The following is a 21,431-nucleotide window of genomic DNA, read 5'->3' as shown; positions in this document are numbered from 1 at the left end:
AAACTACTGAAATTAAAAACGCGTGCATTATTTCAATCCTTCAAGCCACAACAAGCATCCTAGTAATTGGAGTCCAAAGGCCAATATTTAATGCGTGAATTTTTTCAAAAAACCTATTTTTTGAGTTTAAAATTTACAAGTGCCATTCAATTTCCTTTGTACCTCGCGCGAATTTAGTTTTTTTACGCGACGGATCTATTGAGCCCATCCGCGATCGAATCCATCCACTAAAACCGCGGATATAGATACCCTGAAAATAGAAAAATCAGCAAAAATTTATTTTGGCAAATCCACGTACTATACCGCGATTTTCTTTAAAATTTTTTACGTAAATAGAATCCTTTATACGCGATTATGATATTTGCGAAAACGCGAGTCATAAATTACAGAGATTCGCGAGTAATATGGGATTTTTACCAAAAATGGAATGTGGAGGCACATCCGCGGTTCTTTAAGAATCTGTTTGAAATATGTGCATATAGACGTATCTTTGATGGGTGCTACTGAAACCGGATGCGCATCAAAATCGTATGCAAATTGCGCGATTTTTACCCCCTTTATGGTTTTTTGCATTGTGTGATGCAACTGGCGGCACACGTTGACCTCTGAGTGAAACATCGAAATATGCATAAATATTGAAAGAGATTGGTTCGCTGTATCAAAAATCGGATGCGCATCAACTGATTTTAACTAAGTCGCGAATAATAGGCTTTTTAATTTCCACATTTTTTGAGTGATTGTAATTTCAATATTACTCTTAATTTCCTAACATTATAAGTTATCACAGTAAGCAAATAAGCTTTCACGATGGTAAAAAATATTTCTTGATGAAGTTTTAGCAGTACACATTAATTATTGTATGGGATTTTAGCGAAATAGTTGGAGAACTTCCAAATATTTTTTCTAATTTTTCGAATCAAACCAAAAAATATATTTGCAACAATATTTTCCAACAATAAGTTTTTCTCTTTTGTTGTTGCTATAATGTGCAATTTATGTACCCAATCTCTATAAATTTGGTATCATATTTTTCTACGCATTGTCTAGATTCCGCATATATTTTTTAATTTATTTTTTGAGGGTTTGTACGGACTCTGGGGCAGGATAATTTGGATTTTCTTAAAATTTTTTTTATTATTTGTTGATTTTCCGCGAAAATAATAATAAATTTAGTAACTATGTAACCATCTACGAATAGATATGGAATGCTGTTAACGATTTATGCATACATTTTCTCATAACAACAAATAAGATATTTTTAAATATTTTTTCTTTATATGATAATAAAAACCGCTATAACTTTTGCGCGCATCGTCCAATTTTGTAAACGCGAACAGATTTGAAACCAGAATTTTTTTCTTAACCTCTATGCCAAAAATTGTATATGTGCTCCCAAAAAAATTTTTAATTTTTTTCAAATGGAATTGCAAAGTATTTTTGTTTTTCGCCATATACTTTATATGGTCGTAAATGATCATTTCAATGCGTTACAAACGGAAAACAAACTTGAAATACCCTCCAAGCCATGGCACAATTACCAAGATAGTGGTATCACATAAGCTGTTCTAATATGAAGTGTCAAATCCCTTTATAAAAAAATTATTTTTGTTGTAATTTCCCCAACAACATAAAGAAAATTTTGAAATAACATATTACAAATATGTCGATGCCACTACCTGGTCGATATGCCTTGCTCCAAGCTATGGCTCGATAGCAAACTTATTCAGTAAAAAAGAAATGAGAAGTGCTTGTAAGAAGTTACCAGAACTTGCAAATACTTTTTACTAGAGAAGTTATCGAACAGGCCTATTGTATTATTACACCAGGATTTTTATGACTACTGCTACGTTCACATTATCGTCTAATTTGACATAAATATTCATACCCAGCGAAAAGTTTCCTTCCAAAAAAGCATTTATATAGCCATCCTCAATTCAATTGCAATTTAACCACTACCACAGGTGCCGCCGCTCTGCATCTTTTTCATGAATCCACCCATGATTTGTACAAAGAGGCGCGAAGCACACAAGCCACAACACGTCTTTTGCTTGAGTGCTTTGAACTGAATTTAAAGACATACTTCGGAATGTGTTTATCATTTTTGAGATACAATAAAAGCTAGTTCCATGTTATTTTGAAACAGGCATTGCAAAATATTTCAGAATAAAAAATATTATTTGTCTTTTCATCAAATCCAATCAGAACAGAATTTACTTCCTCCGCTCTCCATTTAATACAGACACAACTGATTTTACCTCATCTTTCAAAAGGTTTTTATATTGTCTTCGCATCGCCAATTAAAAATTTCTTTATCGTGAATTACCCCAAAATTCTTCTTAATTTTAGTTTGTTATCTTATAATAACATTTTGGGAATTTATACACTCTTTTTTGTTTTTGGAAGAAATGATGTCGCTGCTTGTAGGGATCTACAAATTGATTTGCCTGTGAGGAATCTCTTAAGCTGAAAACACATCCAACGTTTTAGTAAAGTTGAGCGTCATTTCTGATAAAAGAATAAAGACAAATTCGATCTATGTTGCCCTTGCTATATTATCCTTTTATCAGAAATGACACCCAACTTTACTGAAAAGTTCGATGTGTTTTCGGCTTTAAAGGCCTGGGTACATAAGCTGCTTTGCCTGGCTGCCTTGCTTTCCTGCTTCATTTTTGACATAATAAAAATAAAATAATAAAGGGGGGCCGAGCAAATTTCGAACTGGGCTGCCCTTACCTTTTTTATTCTTTTATCAGAAGCAAGCAAGGCAACCAGGCGAGGCAGTTTATGTACGTAGGCCTTAACAAATGCTAATAAAATTAAACGACTCTATGTGGACTGCATCGAAACTGGCAGCGAAATCACGACTCTACATTAAATTACTTCCAAATTCTTTTGTTGGGAAATTATCTCGCTTGTTCTAGGGATCTAAAGTGATCTAACTTACTATCAGAGATCTCTAAACAAATGCTAATGAAGTGTAACGAACGGAGTGCCTTTTCACGACTCTGTTTCTTTAATGGAACCCTAGTGTAAAACGAATCTAACAGCGCATTTACATTACAGGGGTTTTAGTAAAACAACCCAGATCAATAAAACACATAAAAAATGGGAGGAAACGTAGGCAAAATGAGAAAAATTCTTATAAAATACTTTTACAAGCCTCAGTTACCATAGAAATTCATTGCTATTTGTTTTAATGAAACTTGTAATTGTTATTTACCACATTTTCAAGTGTCAAAAAATAGATTTTCATACCTACGTGTGGATATCCCACATTTGTTTTAAAATATATTTATATGTATGTATATAGACTTGTATATATGAATACGTATATATACATATGTATTCACATATGCATGTATGTTCCATACATATGTACATATAACACATCTTTGAAATCCTGAGCGAAAGTAATCATTTATTCCTTTTGATTTTTATGTTGGCTTTTTGAATTGAAACATATCATCAAATAAGCGGTTTTAACATGGCATTTGAACATTTTTGTGTGTATATTTGATGAACGAACAACCTCCGAATGAACACATTCGGTTTCGCAAAGTGTTTGAGGTGTCATTTATTAGCATATTTAATTAATTTAAAACTGGTGTGGATTTACATTTATTGACAGTGTAGACAAATTGTAAACAAAATAAAATATTTTTGGGATGTTGTATAGGAATGGGATATTAGGTTGCTGGGAAGATTTTAAGGGATGTAATTTCTATTAATCCAAGGGCGAAATTTTCTTGTTTTAATGTTAATATTTGAAATTGTTTTAGGATTATTTTTCAAATTAAGTATTTATATTTGACCTTATCATTTTAAAGCCGAGTTAAACCTAATTTACACAGGCACCAAAAACAAGTATTGGGGAGAAATTCGGCATCTATTTGAAAGATATTCCAGCAGCTGGCATTCTTGCTTGAGTAATTTTTGGTAAAATAATAGAGAACGGCATATGCTTGATTTACATTTACGAAATCCACTCGATTTCAATTGTCAATTCCATTGATTAAACGTCAAATGTAATCCAATGGAGATTTCATTTGACGTATACAGGAAGGAATTGACAGTTGAAATCCACTCGATTTCATAAATGTAAACTTACTACTAGACAAATTCCTTAGGTTGCCCTTTGCATTTTATTCTTTTACCAGAATTTATTTATGCAAAAACTCCATGCTGCTAATACCTATGTCACCGCCTCAAAATTCTTGCAATATTCTTTATAATCGATGCCCCAATAAAAAGTACGCAATTAAATAACTTCCTTCCCCCTGTTAATCGACCAAATCTAATTTATGCAACTAAAGTCTATACAAAAATCTCTCAAAATTTACTTTACAGACCCAAGTACACGTGTTGTGTCTAATGTCTGTCTAGCTAGATGGCAAAACAGGATGCTAAATGAATTAAAAAAGCAACAATTACTCATTTGTTTCATCTATTCTCACTCTTAACTCCCTAGAGAATTTCCTTTGCTTATCCCTTGCAGCTTTTCCACGGCATAACTGTAAATAAAAATATGATTACATTCGATCGGTCACTTTGAAGTTACTAGAGAAAGCAGTGAAGAACAAATGTGGGATTCATTTTATAGAAAAGATAGTGTTTATGTGTGTGTGTAAGGACGATAGTGGTCTACTGTTAATAACGTAAGCAAGGGGGTTATTCACACTCCTTGTCAGATGCTTTTTTTATAATTATAGTACTGACATTTTGAATGTATGTTGTTCTGGTTTGAAGTGCTGTCAGTTATTTTTGACATGTTCCTCCATCCAGCTTTCTAAATTGGGTGTAAATGTCCCTTTAGTTTTTTTTTTTTGTTACAAATGGTACTGCTTCATTTTCTTTACAAGGAAGAATACTCAAACTATGCAACGGCAACTTACTTCACCTGCTAGAACAATGCCTCCCCAAAAAGAAAACCAAGGTCCAACCCAATAATCTAGTATGGAACTCGATCTAAAAAACCCCAATTGGTTCTTAAATCGAGTTACCCACTACAGCAATTTAATAAAATTACTCTAGTGTGGAACTCGACCTAAGAGCCCATAATTTCATGAAATTTATTTCGCCCTGTGACAGTGTGAAAATCAACTGAAATGTGTGCGTGTTATTTCTTCTCTTTAAAACCCAATCTTGCAATCTCATTATTTACTACTCTATATAATTATTATTTGATATTTTTCTTTAATATCAATTTCTAAATTCCTTCTTTCTCTCTTCCTTTTAGGTCTGGTTCCAAAATCGACGTGCTAAATTTCGAAAACAAGAACGACATTCAATACATATCAATCGTACAACGTCTTCGTATTGAGATTATTTTACAAATAACGCTCCTCCCGCTACATCCAACAAAACGTATACATTCACACTACATACATATACGATTATTTAATAAATAAGCTCAACAATTTTACTGTATTTTAGTCATTTAAGTGATAATAAATACATTCATTTACAATGTATTAATAAATATAATAATAATTTCATTGTTGTAACATTCAAAAAAAGGTAAGTGGATTTAGGCGTTATAATTATCGTTAAAAAAGTATTTATAGTACGTTTATATATAACTGGATTTAATAAACCCACTGGATTTCAAATATAAATTCCATTGTGTATACGTCAAATAAATCCTCATAAAGAATGTTAGCCCTACAAAAATCTCTAAGTCCCTGTTTACACAGGGAAAGTTGATGGGAAAGAAAATTGAGTTAATGGGCGAGGGAGTAGAGAGGAATAAGAGGGGGTACACACACCTCTGTACTGGCAAATTCTGTTTTGTTTCGTTTTTCTTCGTATACAACCTGATGTTGGCTGCAGATTTGTTTTTGCATTTTCTTTCATTTTATTTTCTCTGTCGAGAAACAAACAACAGCGGAGACAATTGAAAAAAACCATTTGGAGGAAAAACTATTTTTTTAAGCAAAAACAATTCGAAATACGTGGAAATATCAAAATTAAAATGCAATTCAAGGGTTCCTTTAATAATTAATTGTTTATCACACACGTCAATTTTTATTTTTCATTACAATTTTGCCTTGGCTTTGTTTTTGAACGGCGCAATGAGAAAATGAGTGTGAAGAAGAATAAGAAAAATTATAAAATTGACACAAACATGATTTCCGTGTCTAAACAACAAGAAAATTTTAAAAGAAATCGAGAAGAAAAATTTTCTTTCCAGTTTGAATGTCTAAACGCCGTCTAATGTAAAGATGGCGTTAAATTGCCAATTGAATACAGTATTATGCTTGGTTTATAATTACGAAATCCACTCGATTTCAACTGTCAATTCCTTTGCGTATACGTCAAATGAAAACCCATCTGAAATCCATTGGATTTCATTTGAAGTTTAATCAATGAAATTGACAGTTGAAAGCGAGTGGATTTCGTAAATGTAAACATACTATTAGCATGCGTTGTTTCCGTTTCTCAAATCATGATGCATTTATAAGGCGACACATGAATGCTTGGTTTACATTTACGAAATCCACTCGTCAAATAAAATCCAATGTATTTCAGATGAGTTTTCCTTTGACGTATACACAAAGGAATTGACAGTTGAAATCAGGTGGATTTCGTAAATGTAAACCAAGCTGAAGACCGGATAAACTGATAATAGAATAAACGTTTTACTTTAATTTGCGTTAAGACGGATACACATACAACGTTTGATTAGAGTTTTGTGTCATTTCTGGTAAAAGAATAAAGAAAAAATCAAACTGCTGCACTTTTTCTTTTATTCTCCTACAGGCCTCGGCACAATGGCTTCGTCAAGTGTCGTTTTATGTATTAAAAATAACCACACGAAAACTCCAAAAGAAAACTTGGCATAACTTATACTTTTTGCATGTGTTTGTTGTAACGCGGCATTCGACGGATCCATTGTGCGTAGGACTTACACTAAGTTTACATTTACGAAATCCACTCGATTTCAACTGTCAATTCCATAGCTCAAACCTCAAATAAAATCTCATCTGGATTTCATTTGACATTTAATCTATGGATTTGACAGTTGAAATTGAGTGGATTTCGTAAATGTAAACCAAGCATTATGTGCTTTTTACATTAGCACGAAAAACAGGTTTTAGGGCTGTTTCGTCATTTATTTGCTAAAACAGGCAACATTTTGCGTCATTTACCATACAAAAATAAATGACGATAGCTGCGTCATTTATTCTAAACAACGCACGAAAACTCCATACTATTATACGCAACCCAGCTTTTTCTTCATAAACTACCAAAAAATGCAACTGTTTTATGATGTCTTTGTTTGTTTGTGTGTGTTGTAGAAAAACAAAAATGCTCAAACGATGACAAAAGTGTAAATAAATGGTTAAAAAACTTGCAAAAGTTATATTTTTTTAATTTTAAATTAAGTCAAGTTAGTTGCTAAACATTAGTGTTGTGAAATTCTTCTTTTTCGGAATTAAAATTATTGTGTGCGTGTGTATGTGTTATTGTATCCGTGTGTATGTGCCATTGTGTGCGTAAGCAAATGACGCAAAAAAACAGATGTAAATACACTTCATTTGTTTCTAGGATTTCGTAAAACGAAATCATTTAATGTGCAAATGTAAATTGGACTTTACCAGAAATGATGCAAAACTTTAAAGCCTTTTTAAATGGTGTTTGCACTAGAGCTTTTTTTCGGGTTAACCGTCTTCGTACGGGTTTTTACGTTTGCGCTATGAAATTGACATTTGAAACCCAGTGGGCTTATTAAATCCGATTAAGTGCAAACGGTGTATTAGATTATCATATTATAATTTCATGCCAAGTTTACACTTGCGCTCCAAAATCCACTGGATTTCACGAAATCCTGAAATACACCCCGGTTTTTACACTTATTTTTTTTTGTTGATTTCAAGCATATCACAATGATCAAGGTAGATGGATATGTGCAGCTGATCGAACATTAATTTTCAAAACAAGTTGTTGTAAATTGAATTAATCATTAAAATTATACGACAATACATGGTAGAATAATGTCATGTTCACACGAACGTTTGAAGTACGTTGTTCGAGAGTCGAAATACGTACACGAATTAACCCGTTTCCACGACACCATTCGTTGTTCACCGTAACGTATTTCAATTCTTCTCACTTTTTGTTTCCCGGTTTTTAAGGAAATTTGAACAAAAAACACACATGATACACATTAAATGAACAGGAAATACAATAGCCATTCCTTTGAATGTATGTTTTATATTTAATTACACGTTTTTCATCATATTTTCCATAAATTCTGTAAATTTAGCTATTTTCAATATATTTTTATGTATTTCTATTTTCAAAATTAAGTCCGTGTTTACACTGGGAAAGTTGATGGGAAAGAAAATTGAGTTTATGGGCTAGGGAGTAGAGAGGAATAAGAGGGGGTACACAGACCTCTGTACTGGCAAATTCTGTTTTGTTTCGTTTTTCTTTTTATACAACCTGAAGTTGGCTGCAGATTTGTTTTTGCATTTTCTTTCATTTTATTTTCTCTGTCGAGAAACTAACAACAGCGAAGACAATTGAAGAAAACCCCTTTTGGAGGAAAAACTATTTTTTTAAGCAAAAACAATTCGAAATAAGTGGAAATATCAAAATTAAAATGCAATTCAAGGGTTTAATTGTTTATCACTCACGTCCATTTTTACTTTTCTGTACAATTGTGCCTTGGCTTTGTTTTTGAACGGCGCAATGAGAAAATGAGTGTGAAGAAGAATAAGAAAAATTATAAAATTCACACAAACATGATTTCCGTGTCTAAACAACAAGGAAAATTTTAAAAGAAATTGAGAAGAAAAAATTTCTTTCCAGTTTGAATGTCTAAACACTGTCTAAGGAGAGAGAGAGACATGTCAAAACAATATTTGTGTATACAGACTTTCAGTCAGGTATTTGATTTTTGTTTCTAGATTTGTACGCGAAATTAAAACAATGGACCAAAAATGGAACTGCAATGAAAGAGAATAGAAAATTTGCTATGCTTTGAACGTATACTAATCGTTGAACCGTTTACCTTTAATTCATGTTTTCCATTTTTTCTAAAAAATCCATACATTTTTAAATTTTATATTTTGTTTGTCATAATTAATTTATTTCGATAAATGCTCTCATTTGTTAGAGATGGGACTTATTTTATCGTTGTTCGGAGAGTATTTCTACTCGAACAACGTAGTAAAATCGTCGTTCGTTCACAAAATTTTGTATGGGGAAATAAGTAATTTATTCGTAGTTATGGGTCGAACAACGAATAGAGAACGAACAACGTACCGTGGAAACGGCACATAAGAGAAGGTAGCAGCAATACACAGCTGACTGAACTGGGTTGTAACGTTAGTGTCAAATTTCATATGACATTTTATACATTTATTTCTATTTCGATGTACATTAGGGACAAAACCATTTCCCAGAAAGACTTCTTCATATCAATGATATGTAACCTCCTCCAAGTTCGAACGATAATCCGCGCAGTAAATCCCCGCTTGTAGAAGTGATAAAACGTTTGTTAATATGTGAGGTATTTTGTTAAAATTTAAAAAAATAAAGCCCTAATAAACACGTGCTTCTTTGATTTCTAAAACAAAACATTGAAACAGCTTCTCCTTTTTCTATGAATTTCCAGCGACCCCAAACTTGTCTGCAAGAATTCTACTTTCTGCGAGAATTTATGCATTTAGTGGAATGATGTGGAAACATAAAAATTGAAAATGTAACGAATTTTCATTCATGTTTTCCAAAATATTCAACCAAATGTGAAAAATTATTAGTTTTTTAAATTCCAATAATTTATAGACATTTCCTTGTTTTGTTTACAAATACAACTGGCAGTAACGTTACAAACAAAAACAAATTCCTTTGTGGTTGTTGTTCGAGTTGTATTTGTTGTAGTATTAACTTTACCTTATATTTGTTCTACCATGACGACAATATAGAACTTTACAACTTTTTTTTGGAAAATTATGGTAAAAAAATTATTAAAAAATTATGGTACTAACAAACGTACAAATAAAAAAGTCCCAATTTACATTAGGCGAGTTTACTTGCGGCAATTGTCAGTTTGTAGGTGAGAGAGGGTGCTGAGAGGCAAAGAGTTACCATATGCCTCACCTCTCTCTCCCACAAAATGACAATTGCCGCAAGTAAACTCGCCGAATGTAAATTGGGACAAAATGATTTTATCGTTGAGACATCATAATAAATTTTGATAGATAAAAGTTGTGCTCAGAACCTGCACAATATTAGTACTTGCAGTAGTTTTCCCGTTTAGTGCTAAAAATGCGTTCCCGTACTCCGAAATCTAGCAAGACTTGCACTTGTCTTTAAACAAAAATAGCGCAGAGTAACAAATGCTAAGTTTACATTTACGAAATCCACTCGATTTCATCTGTCAATTCCATAGCTCAAACGTCAGATGAAATCTCATCTGAAAACCATTGGATTTCATTTGGCGTTTAACCTATGGATTTGACAGATGAAATCGAGTGGATTTCGTAAATGTAAACATAGCAAAACTCTCCTCCTAGTAGAAACTAGCAGCAAGCATGTTCATTGACATCTAATATGATAGCTGACATGTTGATTTTGACATTTCTGCTGAAGTTTTTGCAATTTGCGTCATTTTTCAGTTCCCGTATTTTTAAGAAATTTGTATGGGGAAGCAATTTTTGACAATTCCCTCTTTTTTCTAACATTACCACTAAAAAGGTACGGATACACAATGAAAAATAGCATTGCAACAAAGTAATTCAATATTTTTTCACATACAGTTGAACCTCGATTATCCGGCAACCTCCATTATCCGTGATAGAAAATAAATGTTAGACTTTTTTCCATTTTCTCTGTTTTTCGTTATAAACTTCATTATTCGGGAATAAAAACACACTTTCTAATTAATTTTATTAAGTAAACAAGAGGTAAACAAAATAAAACTGGAAATTCACCAATATTAAACAATTTGTGTATCACAACAATGGTATGGTATCACAACAACCATGTGCCAAAGTCAATTCAGATGTATCTGATGTTGATGATATTGCGTATCCTTCTAAAATTTTTGGACTACTTTAAGAAATATAATAAAAAATGCATATTTTATTGTTATTGTACAATACTATGCCACATTTTTAAGTAAATGTGTTCGAAAACTGCATAAAAACATTGCCTCCATTATCGGACAATCGAGGTCCGACTGTAGTTTAAAAATTTTGATACTAAAATTTTTTGTTGCACCAAGTGACCATCTACCTTGTTTATTCTGATACGTGAAAAGTAGGTGTGTTCGTTTACTCAACAATTTGTACAAGTCCAGTAACTTCTTGCAATCGGCTAAGGTCTTTTGCATTGTACTGTAGAGTAAACGAACAACATCCAGTAACAATTTGTACAAATTTTGAGTAAACGAACACAACTAGAGTTGCAACTTTTGGTACTTTTTTAGGCAAAAACAGGGTTGTATATCATGGTACAATAATTCATAGGTAGGCCAGGTATGAGAATCGCCAAAAAAATACAACCCTGTCCATATGGCTTAAAACGTCAAAATTGTTTTGATGAATGATAACGGATGAGTAAACAAAGAAGAAGAAGAACGAAATGTTGAAATGAAAACAAAACAGAGTTGAATTTTTTGATCAATAATAAATATCAACTCTGCATGTCAACACGGTTTTGACAGATTAAGCCATAACAAAAAAAATTGTAATCAGCTGTTAGCTGTGGCCTAACTAAAGAGCTGTTTACACCATCTATCAATGTCATATGAGCTGCCATTTCTTTCACCCATTCGACATTCTCTATGTTTGTCAAAATTTACGTCATCCATACAACTTTCAATTTGTGCGTTCATACCTGCAAGTGTTATTTTCGTATGACATAACCTAAAAATATAAAAACAGCTGTTTTTGTCATTATTTACATTTATTGTTGAGTTGCAATTTTGCGCAAATTTTAATTTTGGTTGAAGGAAACTGAATTGGTAGAATTGGTGTTTGGAGCTATAGAGGCATTCATGTTTTTGCCACCAAACAATCATTTCAAAGACTGCTTCTTTCGACCAATCGATCTGAAAATAACATTATAAACGCCATTTATTTACTTTACTGAATATTTAAATATACATACCTTTCCATTTTCTTTTTTAAAAGATTTTGTTTTTCATTTTTTGTTTGACAGAAAACAGCAAATAGAGCGCTCCCTAAATGAAAAATTTACATATGAGTTGCCAAATCATTTTGATAGATGAAAATTTTCATAGTGGTTACACTATGTGTACAACATTCGCAGGTAGAAAATTTGGCATCTCATACGACATTGATAGATGGTGTAAACAACCCTTAAGAATTATTGTACCATGTTGTATATCATGTGTACTGTGATTTCGATGTTGATTTCGCTGAAATCACGAAATGAGATGATTTCATTTTTGTATGCCAAATCATGATAAATTTTGCTTGATTCCGCGCGAAATCACGAAGCGCCTTCGAAATCACGAAACGAGGCCGAATGTAAACCAAACATTAGTCTCGGTTTATTTAGTAATATGGCACAATTATGCTTGGTTTACATTTCCGAAATCCACTCGATTTCAACTGTCAATTCCTTTGCGTATACGTCAAATGAAAACTGGTCTGAAATCGACTGGATTTCATATGACGTTTAAGCAAAGGAATTGACATTTTAAATCGAGTGGATTTCGTATATGTAAACGTATGCTTGGTTTACATTTACGAAATCCACTCGATTTCAACTGTCAAATCCATAGGTTAAACGTCAAATGAAATCCAGATGAGATTTCATTTGACGTTTGAGCTATGGAATTGACAGTTGAAATCGAGTGGATTTCGTAAATGTAAACTTATGCTAAGCTATGTCGAAAGTTCGCTCTTGTAAAGGAACAGAGCTACTGAGACAAATGCATAAATCCGTTTTGACATCTCATTCTGAGTTATTGGTTCCGTTTTCTCCCCTCATTCGCATGTTTATGGTCCATTTTAACTTATCATTTCTTTTCATTTCCGTTTTACCAGCTCATTCTCAGTTGCAGGTCCGTTTTAACTCTACGAACCTGACATTTATTTATTAAACACAAAGATACATAAAAAACATATAAAGCTGAATGATATATTTTCGTTATTTTCGTGTAAAAATAAAAGTATTTACAAAACGTTAAATATAAAACAATTATTATAGGATTCTTTTTTTGTTCGACTAAACACTAAAATTGTATTCATAAGGTATGTTCTGTTCCAGTTTTTTTGATATGTAGGTAGGAGTTCTTTTTGTTGTTGGTTGTTTGTGTTAATGTTGTACAAACAATATGTGTGGAGAAAAGATAAATCTTCTTTCTTTGTTGTACAATACGTAAAAAATACAAATTAATTGCGGGGAAAGTAATTGGAGAATTTGAATTTGACATTGTAAAAATAAACACAAAATTAATTGCGGTGAGACAAGTGGCGATGTGAATAATAGTGACAAAAACTATACCACCAAGCCATCAAGAATAAATAAACCATTCATTGTTGTCATTGAGTGAGTAGCTTCGTGGTTACGCTGACGTTGACTGCATCATGGCAGAGATAGCCAGCAGAGCGTCCAACAATTTATCATTTACATCGATTTTTTACTTTGTGAACAAAAGACTGTGTACCAATATGTGTAATATGTGTGTGCTTGGAATATTAACCAAACAATTAATAAGGATTTTATTCTTCCTCTCTCCCTCTCTATGTACATCTGCCTCTCCACCTGCTGTGCCTGCAGTTAACAAATATTAATGCGACATGTTTTCGAATGGTCTTCCTGGTTGCAATTTACCGTTTCCCAGTTGTTTGGGCATATCAAAAGATAGTGGAAATGATGAACTACTGCCCTCAAATACTGGTAATCGGGAACCTGTAATTTTGAATGTATACGATATGGTAAGTGGTAACATAGATACTTTGTTGTCCACTAATCCATTTTTTTCTTTGCAGTACTGGATAAATGAGTACACAACATCAATAGGTTTGGGTGTTTTTCATTCGGGAGTTGAAGTTTTTGGAACTGAATTTGCCTATGGAGGCCATCCATTTTCCTTTACTGGGGTATTTGAAATAACGCCAAGAGATCACGATGAACTCGGTGATCAATTTCAATTTAGACAAAGTATACAAATAGGATGTACAGATTTTACGTATCAAGAAGTTCGTCGTATTGTGGAAGTAAGTACCGATGAGATATTCTTATTGAAACCGGTTTAAATAATCAATTTTTTTCTCTGTTCTAGGAATTGGGCAATCAATTTCGTGGTGACCGTTATCATCTAATGAACAATAATTGCAATCATTTTTCCAGTGCACTTACTCAGGTAAGGATAAGAAACGACAGGATCCAGGAACATTTAGCGACTTTGAAAGTTTGGAATTATGGGAACAAGTGTAGTATAGGAGCCCTCGAAACCTGCAATGAAAATAAACTAATGACTTCATGAACCTTTATCTACGTTTCAGGTTAGAGTTTATGGGAACAAGTGCAGTTTGGGACCACCCTAAACATAACCTTGTTATTGTAGAAGTGTATGATGATATGGATCCACGAACATCAAACATCTGAAAGTTTGGGAACATGTAGTTTAGGGACATCCTGAATCCGTATGCTGAATAAACTAATGGCATCATGTCCATCTATCTACGTTGACAGTGGGGGGTTTGAAGGATCAAGTGTAATTTAGGAGCAACCAGAATCTGTATGGAAAACTAATTAATGGCTTCGCGAACATTTATGTACATTTAAGGCTAGGGTTTGTGGAATCAAGCGCATTTTGGGCCCTCCCGAAACCGGAATTTGTTGTTGTAACAGTATTAGATAAGGCCAAGTTGAAGACTTTTGTAAGACACTCAACTTGGAACATGACACGTTTAGGAGCACCTCTCGGATCGGAAAGAAACTTTTACCATAGACAGTCCTTGGGACTCTGAACACAACGATACATAGCTTTCCCGGGGGAAGTCCATACTTCCCGAGATATTTTACTATTCTTACTTGCGCAATCGAACGAAAGCGGGATACTCTGCACAACATTTCGAGAGGTGGATTCAGTCCTTGCAAAACGTGGAGCTATAAATCTGCTCCGACAGATATATACCCCATGATTATTATTTATTTCCATCCTATTACCAGACGGTTATTTTCTTTCAAAAGCGAAAAGGTTTACTGCTCCAAACATGCATCTGTAAATTTGCTCTGACAGTCCTAACCAGTCTTCGCCCGAGGCTTTAAGACTTTATCCTATGGATAGGTGCAAATTTCGGCTACGCGAACGTCATTTTATTTTAAATCTGAAATTTGTTCACTAAGGACTGTTTGTGGTATATTTTTTTTTTTATAATTTTCTGCGAACGGACGGTAAAGAAAAGATAAAGGTTATTTTCTTCCAATAGCAAACAAATTTACCGCGCGCAAAACGTAGAGCTATCAGTCTGCTTTGCCAAAGCTGTACTTCCACCTAGCCTAGAAATAAATGGGCATTACAATTTGTGGCTGGCATTTAGTCCCTTAGCATCAGATGGGTTATTGACTTTCAAATGCGAACTTCTATATATGGAATCGAAATAGATTTGAATCAACTCATTTCAATATAAGAATAGACCTCTCCTTGTTCCTTATGGGATGTTTGTGGAAAGTAGTTTCTTTATATACCTTTTATTTATAAACCCTCCTTGACTAATATATCAAATTTCTATTTTGTTTTCAGATCCTTTGCGGCCAAGAAATTCCCAGTTGGGTAAATCGTTTAGCGCATTTCAGTTCGTGTGTACCTTTTTTACAAAGATGCTTGCCAAAGTAAGTGTTTTTGTAATATTTCTTCCTCCAAAAAAATATTTTTTATTTACTTATTTTATTTAATTCTTCTTTCCAAAATATGTATATATTATCATTATCTCATTTCCTTCTATATTTCAGGGAATGGTTAACTCCCAATGCCTTACAACAGAGCATAACAGCTATTCAGGAACGTGATGATTCTGAAAATAGTCCCCTTTGAGATATGGCCTGTCAGGGCCATTCATCGTAATCATAACAAACAACAACAACAATGCACCAATTTGTACTATATACATTACTTACAAAACAAACAAAAAACAACAACATACACACAAAACATATTTGCAACCATACATATATTATTCATAAATGAAAAACATTTTTTTTAATTTTTATTATATTATTATAATTATATTTACATTTCATTATTTTCGTCTTATTTAAAAAACAAAATACAACATTAAAAGAATACAAAACAACAGAGATCGAGAATAACAACAAAAACTCATAAAATTTTAGTGAAAAATAATTATAATTACAAAATTTGAAATGATTAAATAATAATAACGAAAAAAACGATATAATTATAATATAGAATATATTCTAATATTTAAGAAAGTTAATGAACAATTTGTTTCTTTTCTTTTTTTATAGAAATTATTTGGGATATGTAATAGATGCCGTCAATTTTTAATAATATCAAACATAAATCGTTCAAATAAATGCCGCCAAATAAACAAACATTTTGAAAAATTAAACAGAACTACTAAACTAAATAATGGATGGTCTTAAAACGTCGTCTAAACCACCCATTTAATGATACAGTACATACAACACAGGGGTATTCATTTTACTTTGGGTGATATTTGAAGCACCCTGTTATTATAACACATCCCTAAGTCGGTGTTTAGACGTTCAAAGTTAATGGGAAAGAAAATTGAGTTTGGGCGGGGGGAGTAGAGAGTAATAAGAGGGGGTACACACAAAGAAATTGAGAAGAAAATCTGCCATTCCAGTTTGAACGTATAAACACGGACTAAACACAGCTGTTAGGCAGCAGCACGGTGATCATATTCGTCCAAGGCGAATTTAATAAGGTGGCCGAAAAGGCGAACTTAGGCCGTAGTCTTCATTTGCTGTCAAAGTTTTTTGCGCGAAATATCCGTAAAAGATAGAAGAAAACGGTAAAATTTTCTTCGCGAAACTTATGGGTTGATTCCGTATTGCGACCAGAGTCGTGACATGTTGCCAGATGCAATTTTTACATTACGTATGGCGATAGTCGCCATAAAGTTAATTTTCGGGCGACACCAAATTAACTGTCGCCCTGCATCATGGTACAATATGTGTGTTCGTTTACTCAAAATTTGTACAAATTGTTACTGGATGTTGTTCGTTTACTCTACAGTACAATGCAAAAGACCATAGTCGATTACAAGGAGTTACTGGACTTGTACAAATTTGTACAAATTGTTGAGTAAACGAACATACCTAATAATGTATAAGGTAGGCCACAGCTAACAGCTGATTACAATTTTTTTCTTGTTATGGCCTATTCTGTCAAAAGCAGGGTTGACATTTTTTAATGTTGTTGACATTGTGCAATTATAGAGGTAGATGCATCGGTGAATTGTTCCAACAAAAAAACGGCTTTAAAAACTTATCTTAAAATTGAAAACAAGGACAAGAAATTTTATTCGCGTGGCTAAATAAAATTGTTGATTTTTTAATATGCAGTAATATTTGCGAATGAACGATTTGTCAAGTATTGACATTTATTGAATTTTGTTCTAAAAGTACGGGAACGGAAAAATTACAAATACTGTAAAATTTCTAGCTGAAATGTCGCCGTATTGTTGCCAGCAATCACTATAGCTCTGTTCCAGAACTAAAAACTTTTTACAATTTTTACCACTTTTACACATTTTGCGTTCCCGTACACAAAATTTATATGAAAATCGTTTACGACTTTTACAACTTTTACGACTTTTACCACTTTATAAAGTACGGGAACAGGCAATATGTTAGATCAGCCAAACTTTTCAAGCAGAAGATAAGAGATAGGCATTTTTGTTTTCGCTGTCTTAAGTTTTGGGTACAACTTATGCTATTTTTGGAACACTTATCTAATGCTTGGTTTACATTTACGAAATCCACTCGATTTAAACTGTCAATTCCATTGCTAAAACGTCAAATGAAATCCAATGGATTTCAGATGAGTTTTCATTTGACGGAAAACAAAAAGAAATAGACGATTTTCATTAATAATTTTACAACTGTTTTTGCAGTTGTCTATTTGTGCAAATTTTGAGTAAACGAACACACATATTAGGTCTGTACGATAACTTCGCAAGTGAAAAGTACTTGGAAGTATTCAGCAAGTTCTCAGTAACGTCTCTCCGACAATTTTACTCTCTCGAAGCTAAAAATTTGCAGATTGTTATCGAACAGCAATTTTCAAAAACTTGCAAGAAGTCAGGTGATTTGAAAAAAGGAAGAAGTTGGCGGAAAAGATTAAATAAATAAATAAAAAAGAAGTCACTACAAAATAAGATATTTTATTTACATTATCGTTTTCCATAATTTATTTAATTTTTTTTTTTTTATTTCTATTTATTTTAATAACCAAACGTTTGTTTATATTTTTGCCAAGAAATCTGCCACAAAACATTCGAATTTAAATCAGCAACAAGACAAATTTTCCTTGCAAAAATTTGTAAACTAAACTCTTCATTTGACCTATCCATTTCCACGCAAATGACCTAAAACTCAAGCTATTCGAAAAAAAAACTTTTTTGTAAAATGCGACTTTTGATGAAAAATTTAAATGTGCCATAAAGGTTAAATTCTAAATGTTAGAAACATATAAAGTCAGGGATTTGTTATGAATATAGTAAGAGTATTTTATCTATCGAAAAATAAAGGGATTGGCATATAAGGATACAGCTATATTACCCTCCAAAGTTTTTTGCACTTTTAAAAGAAGGCTCGATTGCAGGAAAACTATAAGTTTTAGAGAAAAAAGTTAGTTTTTAAAAAAAGCTTAAAAAGTCTCAAAAATATAATTTTCATAAACAATTTTAAGTTTTCTCGCAAAAAAAAGCTCGGCGCTAAGTGGGTTGAAGAAGTTAAGCCCTGCGTACATAATCTGCCTCGCCTGCTTACCTTGCTTGCTTCTGATAAAAGAATAAAAAAAGAAAAGGGCAACCCAGTTCGAAATTTGCTCGGCCTTCTTTAGGAAAGCAAGGCAACCAGGCGAGGCAGCTTATGTACGCAGGCCTTTAAATAAAATTTTAGATTCCGGTTCACTTATTTATTTAATTCTTAATTATTATATCTTAATTATTAACATTTGATATTTCTCTTGGGAATCTTTTATCAACCCAAAATAATTTATTTGCATCTTTATTATTGTTTGTATTTCTATTGCCGCATCGAATCGTATTTTATAATCGTATTTGTATAAAATTTTTAACAACTGTTATTATAATTTTTTTAATTAATAGTTTGCTTTTTTTGCTGCCTTTTTTATTTCGACCCAAATTTCTGCCTTTTTTATTTCGGCCCAAATTTCAGGCAGCTCATATTCATTCTCATGAAATTTGGGTAAGATATTGAGAATTTCCCGCATTTCCCCAACATTTTCCATATTAGTGTCTGCAAAGAAAGAAAAAGAATAAATTAAAGAATATTTTCCAAAAAATCCAAACGTGGATTTTTTAAAGAATATTTTTGGCTTAAGATGCGTTTCAGCATTAAGCTCGGAGGGACCAAATTTTTTTTTCCCGAGATATGGGCCTCCGAAAATTCCCTTGTTAAAGGCCGGCTATTTAGAAAAAAATATAATTACTTAAAATACTTACGGTATTCATACGTTAGCTTTGCTGAACCGACCGCAGCACGGCAAATGCTCTTAAGAAGTGCATAAAGGGCGCTGTAACATATTTTACTCATATTGCAAAGATTGAAAAAAATTTTCTTGCACTTTTCTTGACCGGAACGTTTGAAAATATAAATTCGCTCCTTTGTTACATATTTGATAGCTTCATTTTTTTGGAGGAAGTGGTTTGGACATGTGTTTGCGAAGTGCATCATCGTAGCCGTATGTTTCATCATCGCCGTCCTCAAGAGGAAAATCACTGGTGTTACTGTTGCCACTATTGCTGTTCGCACCTTTGACTTTGGCGAAATTGGCACTGATGTCATTGGCCGGATGAGACGAAAATTATGTTGTACCATTACGATATAACCCAAAAAGTATGGCACAAACCTCTCACAGCCCTGGAAAATAAAAATGTAATAAATACCATTTGAAAAAGATCCATTCAAAGATCGAAACTTGTCGTTTCGGTGGTGAATGAAACAACTCGGCAAAGCATAGCCGAAGTTACATTTCACCAATCGTACGGTTTCCATCTTTTTACGTTGAAAAGTTTGTGTTTTTGTTTTGGTTGTGAGAATGAAACGATTCAGAGAAGCTGAAAAGTTTGTGGCTTTGTGTGATTGGTACGGGAATCGTTTTGTTTCTTTCCGTTCATTGGTAAAAATATAAAAAAGAATGAAATCGCTATCATTAACCAATTCGTAGCAATCGCAGTTGTAATGAAAGAAACTGAAGTGGATACTTTTGACTGTGATTCACTGTACCTGTATGGAAAAAATAAATTCCTTTTCCCTCCAAAGTTTTTGGCACTATTAAAAGAAGGCTCGATTGCAGGAAGACTATAAGTGTTAGAGAAAAAAGTTAGTTCTTAAAAAAGCTTAAAAAGTCTCAAAAATATTATTTTCATAAACAATTTTAAGTTTTCTCGCAAAAAAATTCTCGGCGCTAAGTGGGTTGAAGGAGTTAAGCCCTGAGTACATAAGCTGCCTCGCCTGCTTACCTTGCTTGCTTCTGATAAAAGAATTCTTTATTCTTTTATTTTTATTATATCAAAAATGAAGCAGGAAAGCAAGGCAACTAGGCGAGGCAGCTTATGTACGCAGGCCTTTAAATAAAATTTTAGATTCCATTTCATTTATTTATTTAATTCTTAATTATTATATCTTAATTATTAACATTTGATATTTCCCATGGGAATCTTTTATCAACCCAAAATAATTTATTTGCATCTTTATTATTGTTTGTATTTCTATTAACGCATCGAATCGTCGTTTGGCGTAAGACATTGTACCGATAGTTGGTTTACCGGTACAACATATTCTTATTCTATAGATAAAATATTCTACGGTATGATGCGTTGTTAATTTCTTAAAATTTATATTACCGTGTCTTTGCAGCAATTGATCCCAAGACTTCACTCTACCAATATAATATTTTTTATGCTGACATCTAAGTTTTTGTAAAAGTATTCGCCAGAGGGACATCGTGGGAAAATAGGCGAATGAATTTATTAATTACACATACAAGCTTTGTTGTAGGCGCCAAGTCGTTTCGTGGGTGACCAGCCACCCTCCGATTCCTCAGATTTCGCGCAACTCCAGCGTTGAAGAGTTCCTCATACGTCTCCATTCTAAAATTCTCGTATGCTTGCCGTTTTCCAAATCGTTTTACGTTGCTGCAGAAATTCCTAACATATTCAAAATTCAGCTTTGTTTTGCGGAACCTCAATCTGTTATTTTTGCAT

The 21,431-nt window shown here is 32.9% G+C and overlaps 2 protein-coding genes and 1 long non-coding RNA gene across 4 annotated transcripts in view; 2 read left to right on the top strand and 1 right to left on the bottom strand.

Annotated features, from left to right (window-relative positions):
* PHDP (Putative homeodomain protein) overlaps positions 1-5,484 on the top strand; it is a 45,876-nt gene extending 40,392 nt beyond the window's left edge. The window contains exon 3 of the mRNA XM_073992126.1: positions 5,237-5,484. Within this exon, the coding sequence (XP_073848227.1) occupies positions 5,237-5,320 (84 nt within the window). The 3' untranslated portion in view covers positions 5,321-5,484. The remainder of the gene's footprint in view (positions 1-5,236) is intronic.
* Positions 5,485-13,030: 7,546 nt separating this feature from the next.
* Positions 13,031-16,257, top strand: LOC141404983 (deubiquitinase DESI2). 2 transcript variants are annotated; one of them, XM_073988872.1, is made up of 6 exons: positions 13,031-13,232; positions 13,762-13,919; positions 13,974-14,201; positions 14,267-14,347; positions 15,734-15,822; positions 15,943-16,257. In XM_073988872.1, exons 2-6 carry the CDS (start codon positions 13,782-13,784, stop codon positions 16,022-16,024), a joined length of 618 nt encoding a protein of 205 aa, XP_073844973.1. In that variant the 5' UTR covers positions 13,031-13,232; positions 13,762-13,781; the 3' UTR covers positions 16,025-16,257. The 2 variants fall into 2 exon arrangements, with proteins under 2 accessions (XP_073844973.1, XP_073844974.1); XM_073988873.1 differs by lacking the exon at positions 13,031-13,232 and adding an exon at positions 13,298-13,442.
* Positions 16,258-19,107: 2,850 nt separating this feature from the next.
* LOC141406519 (uncharacterized) overlaps positions 19,108-21,431 on the bottom strand; it is an 85,370-nt gene continuing 83,046 nt past the window's right edge. The window contains exons 2-3 of the long non-coding RNA XR_012413412.1: positions 19,668-20,085; positions 19,108-19,461 (exon numbers count right to left, since the gene is read on the bottom strand). This is a non-coding gene — a long non-coding RNA (uncharacterized lncRNA). The remainder of the gene's footprint in view (positions 19,462-19,667; positions 20,086-21,431) is intronic.

The sequence above is a fragment of the Musca autumnalis genome, unplaced genomic scaffold (assembly GCF_047663935.1).
Source record: "Musca autumnalis isolate F117 unplaced genomic scaffold, ASM4766393v1 scaffold_5, whole genome shotgun sequence".
NCBI lineage: Eukaryota > Metazoa > Arthropoda > Insecta > Diptera > Muscidae > Musca > Musca autumnalis.
This window is presented reverse-complemented; position numbering and strand designations above follow the sequence as displayed.

Excerpts from the sequence above, each read along its gene's own strand:
- LOC141404983 (XM_073988872.1), top strand. The coding sequence starts at position 13,782 with ATGTTTTCGAATGGTCTTCCTGGTTGCAATTTACCGTTTCCCAGTTGT. Across the intron at positions 14,348-15,733 it reads TTTCCAGTGCACTTACTCAG|ATCCTTTGCGGCCAAGAAAT; the intron begins GTAAGGATAAGA and ends TTTTGTTTTCAG. Across the intron at positions 15,823-15,942 it reads TTACAAAGATGCTTGCCAAA|GGAATGGTTAACTCCCAATG; the intron begins GTAAGTGTTTTT and ends TCTATATTTCAG.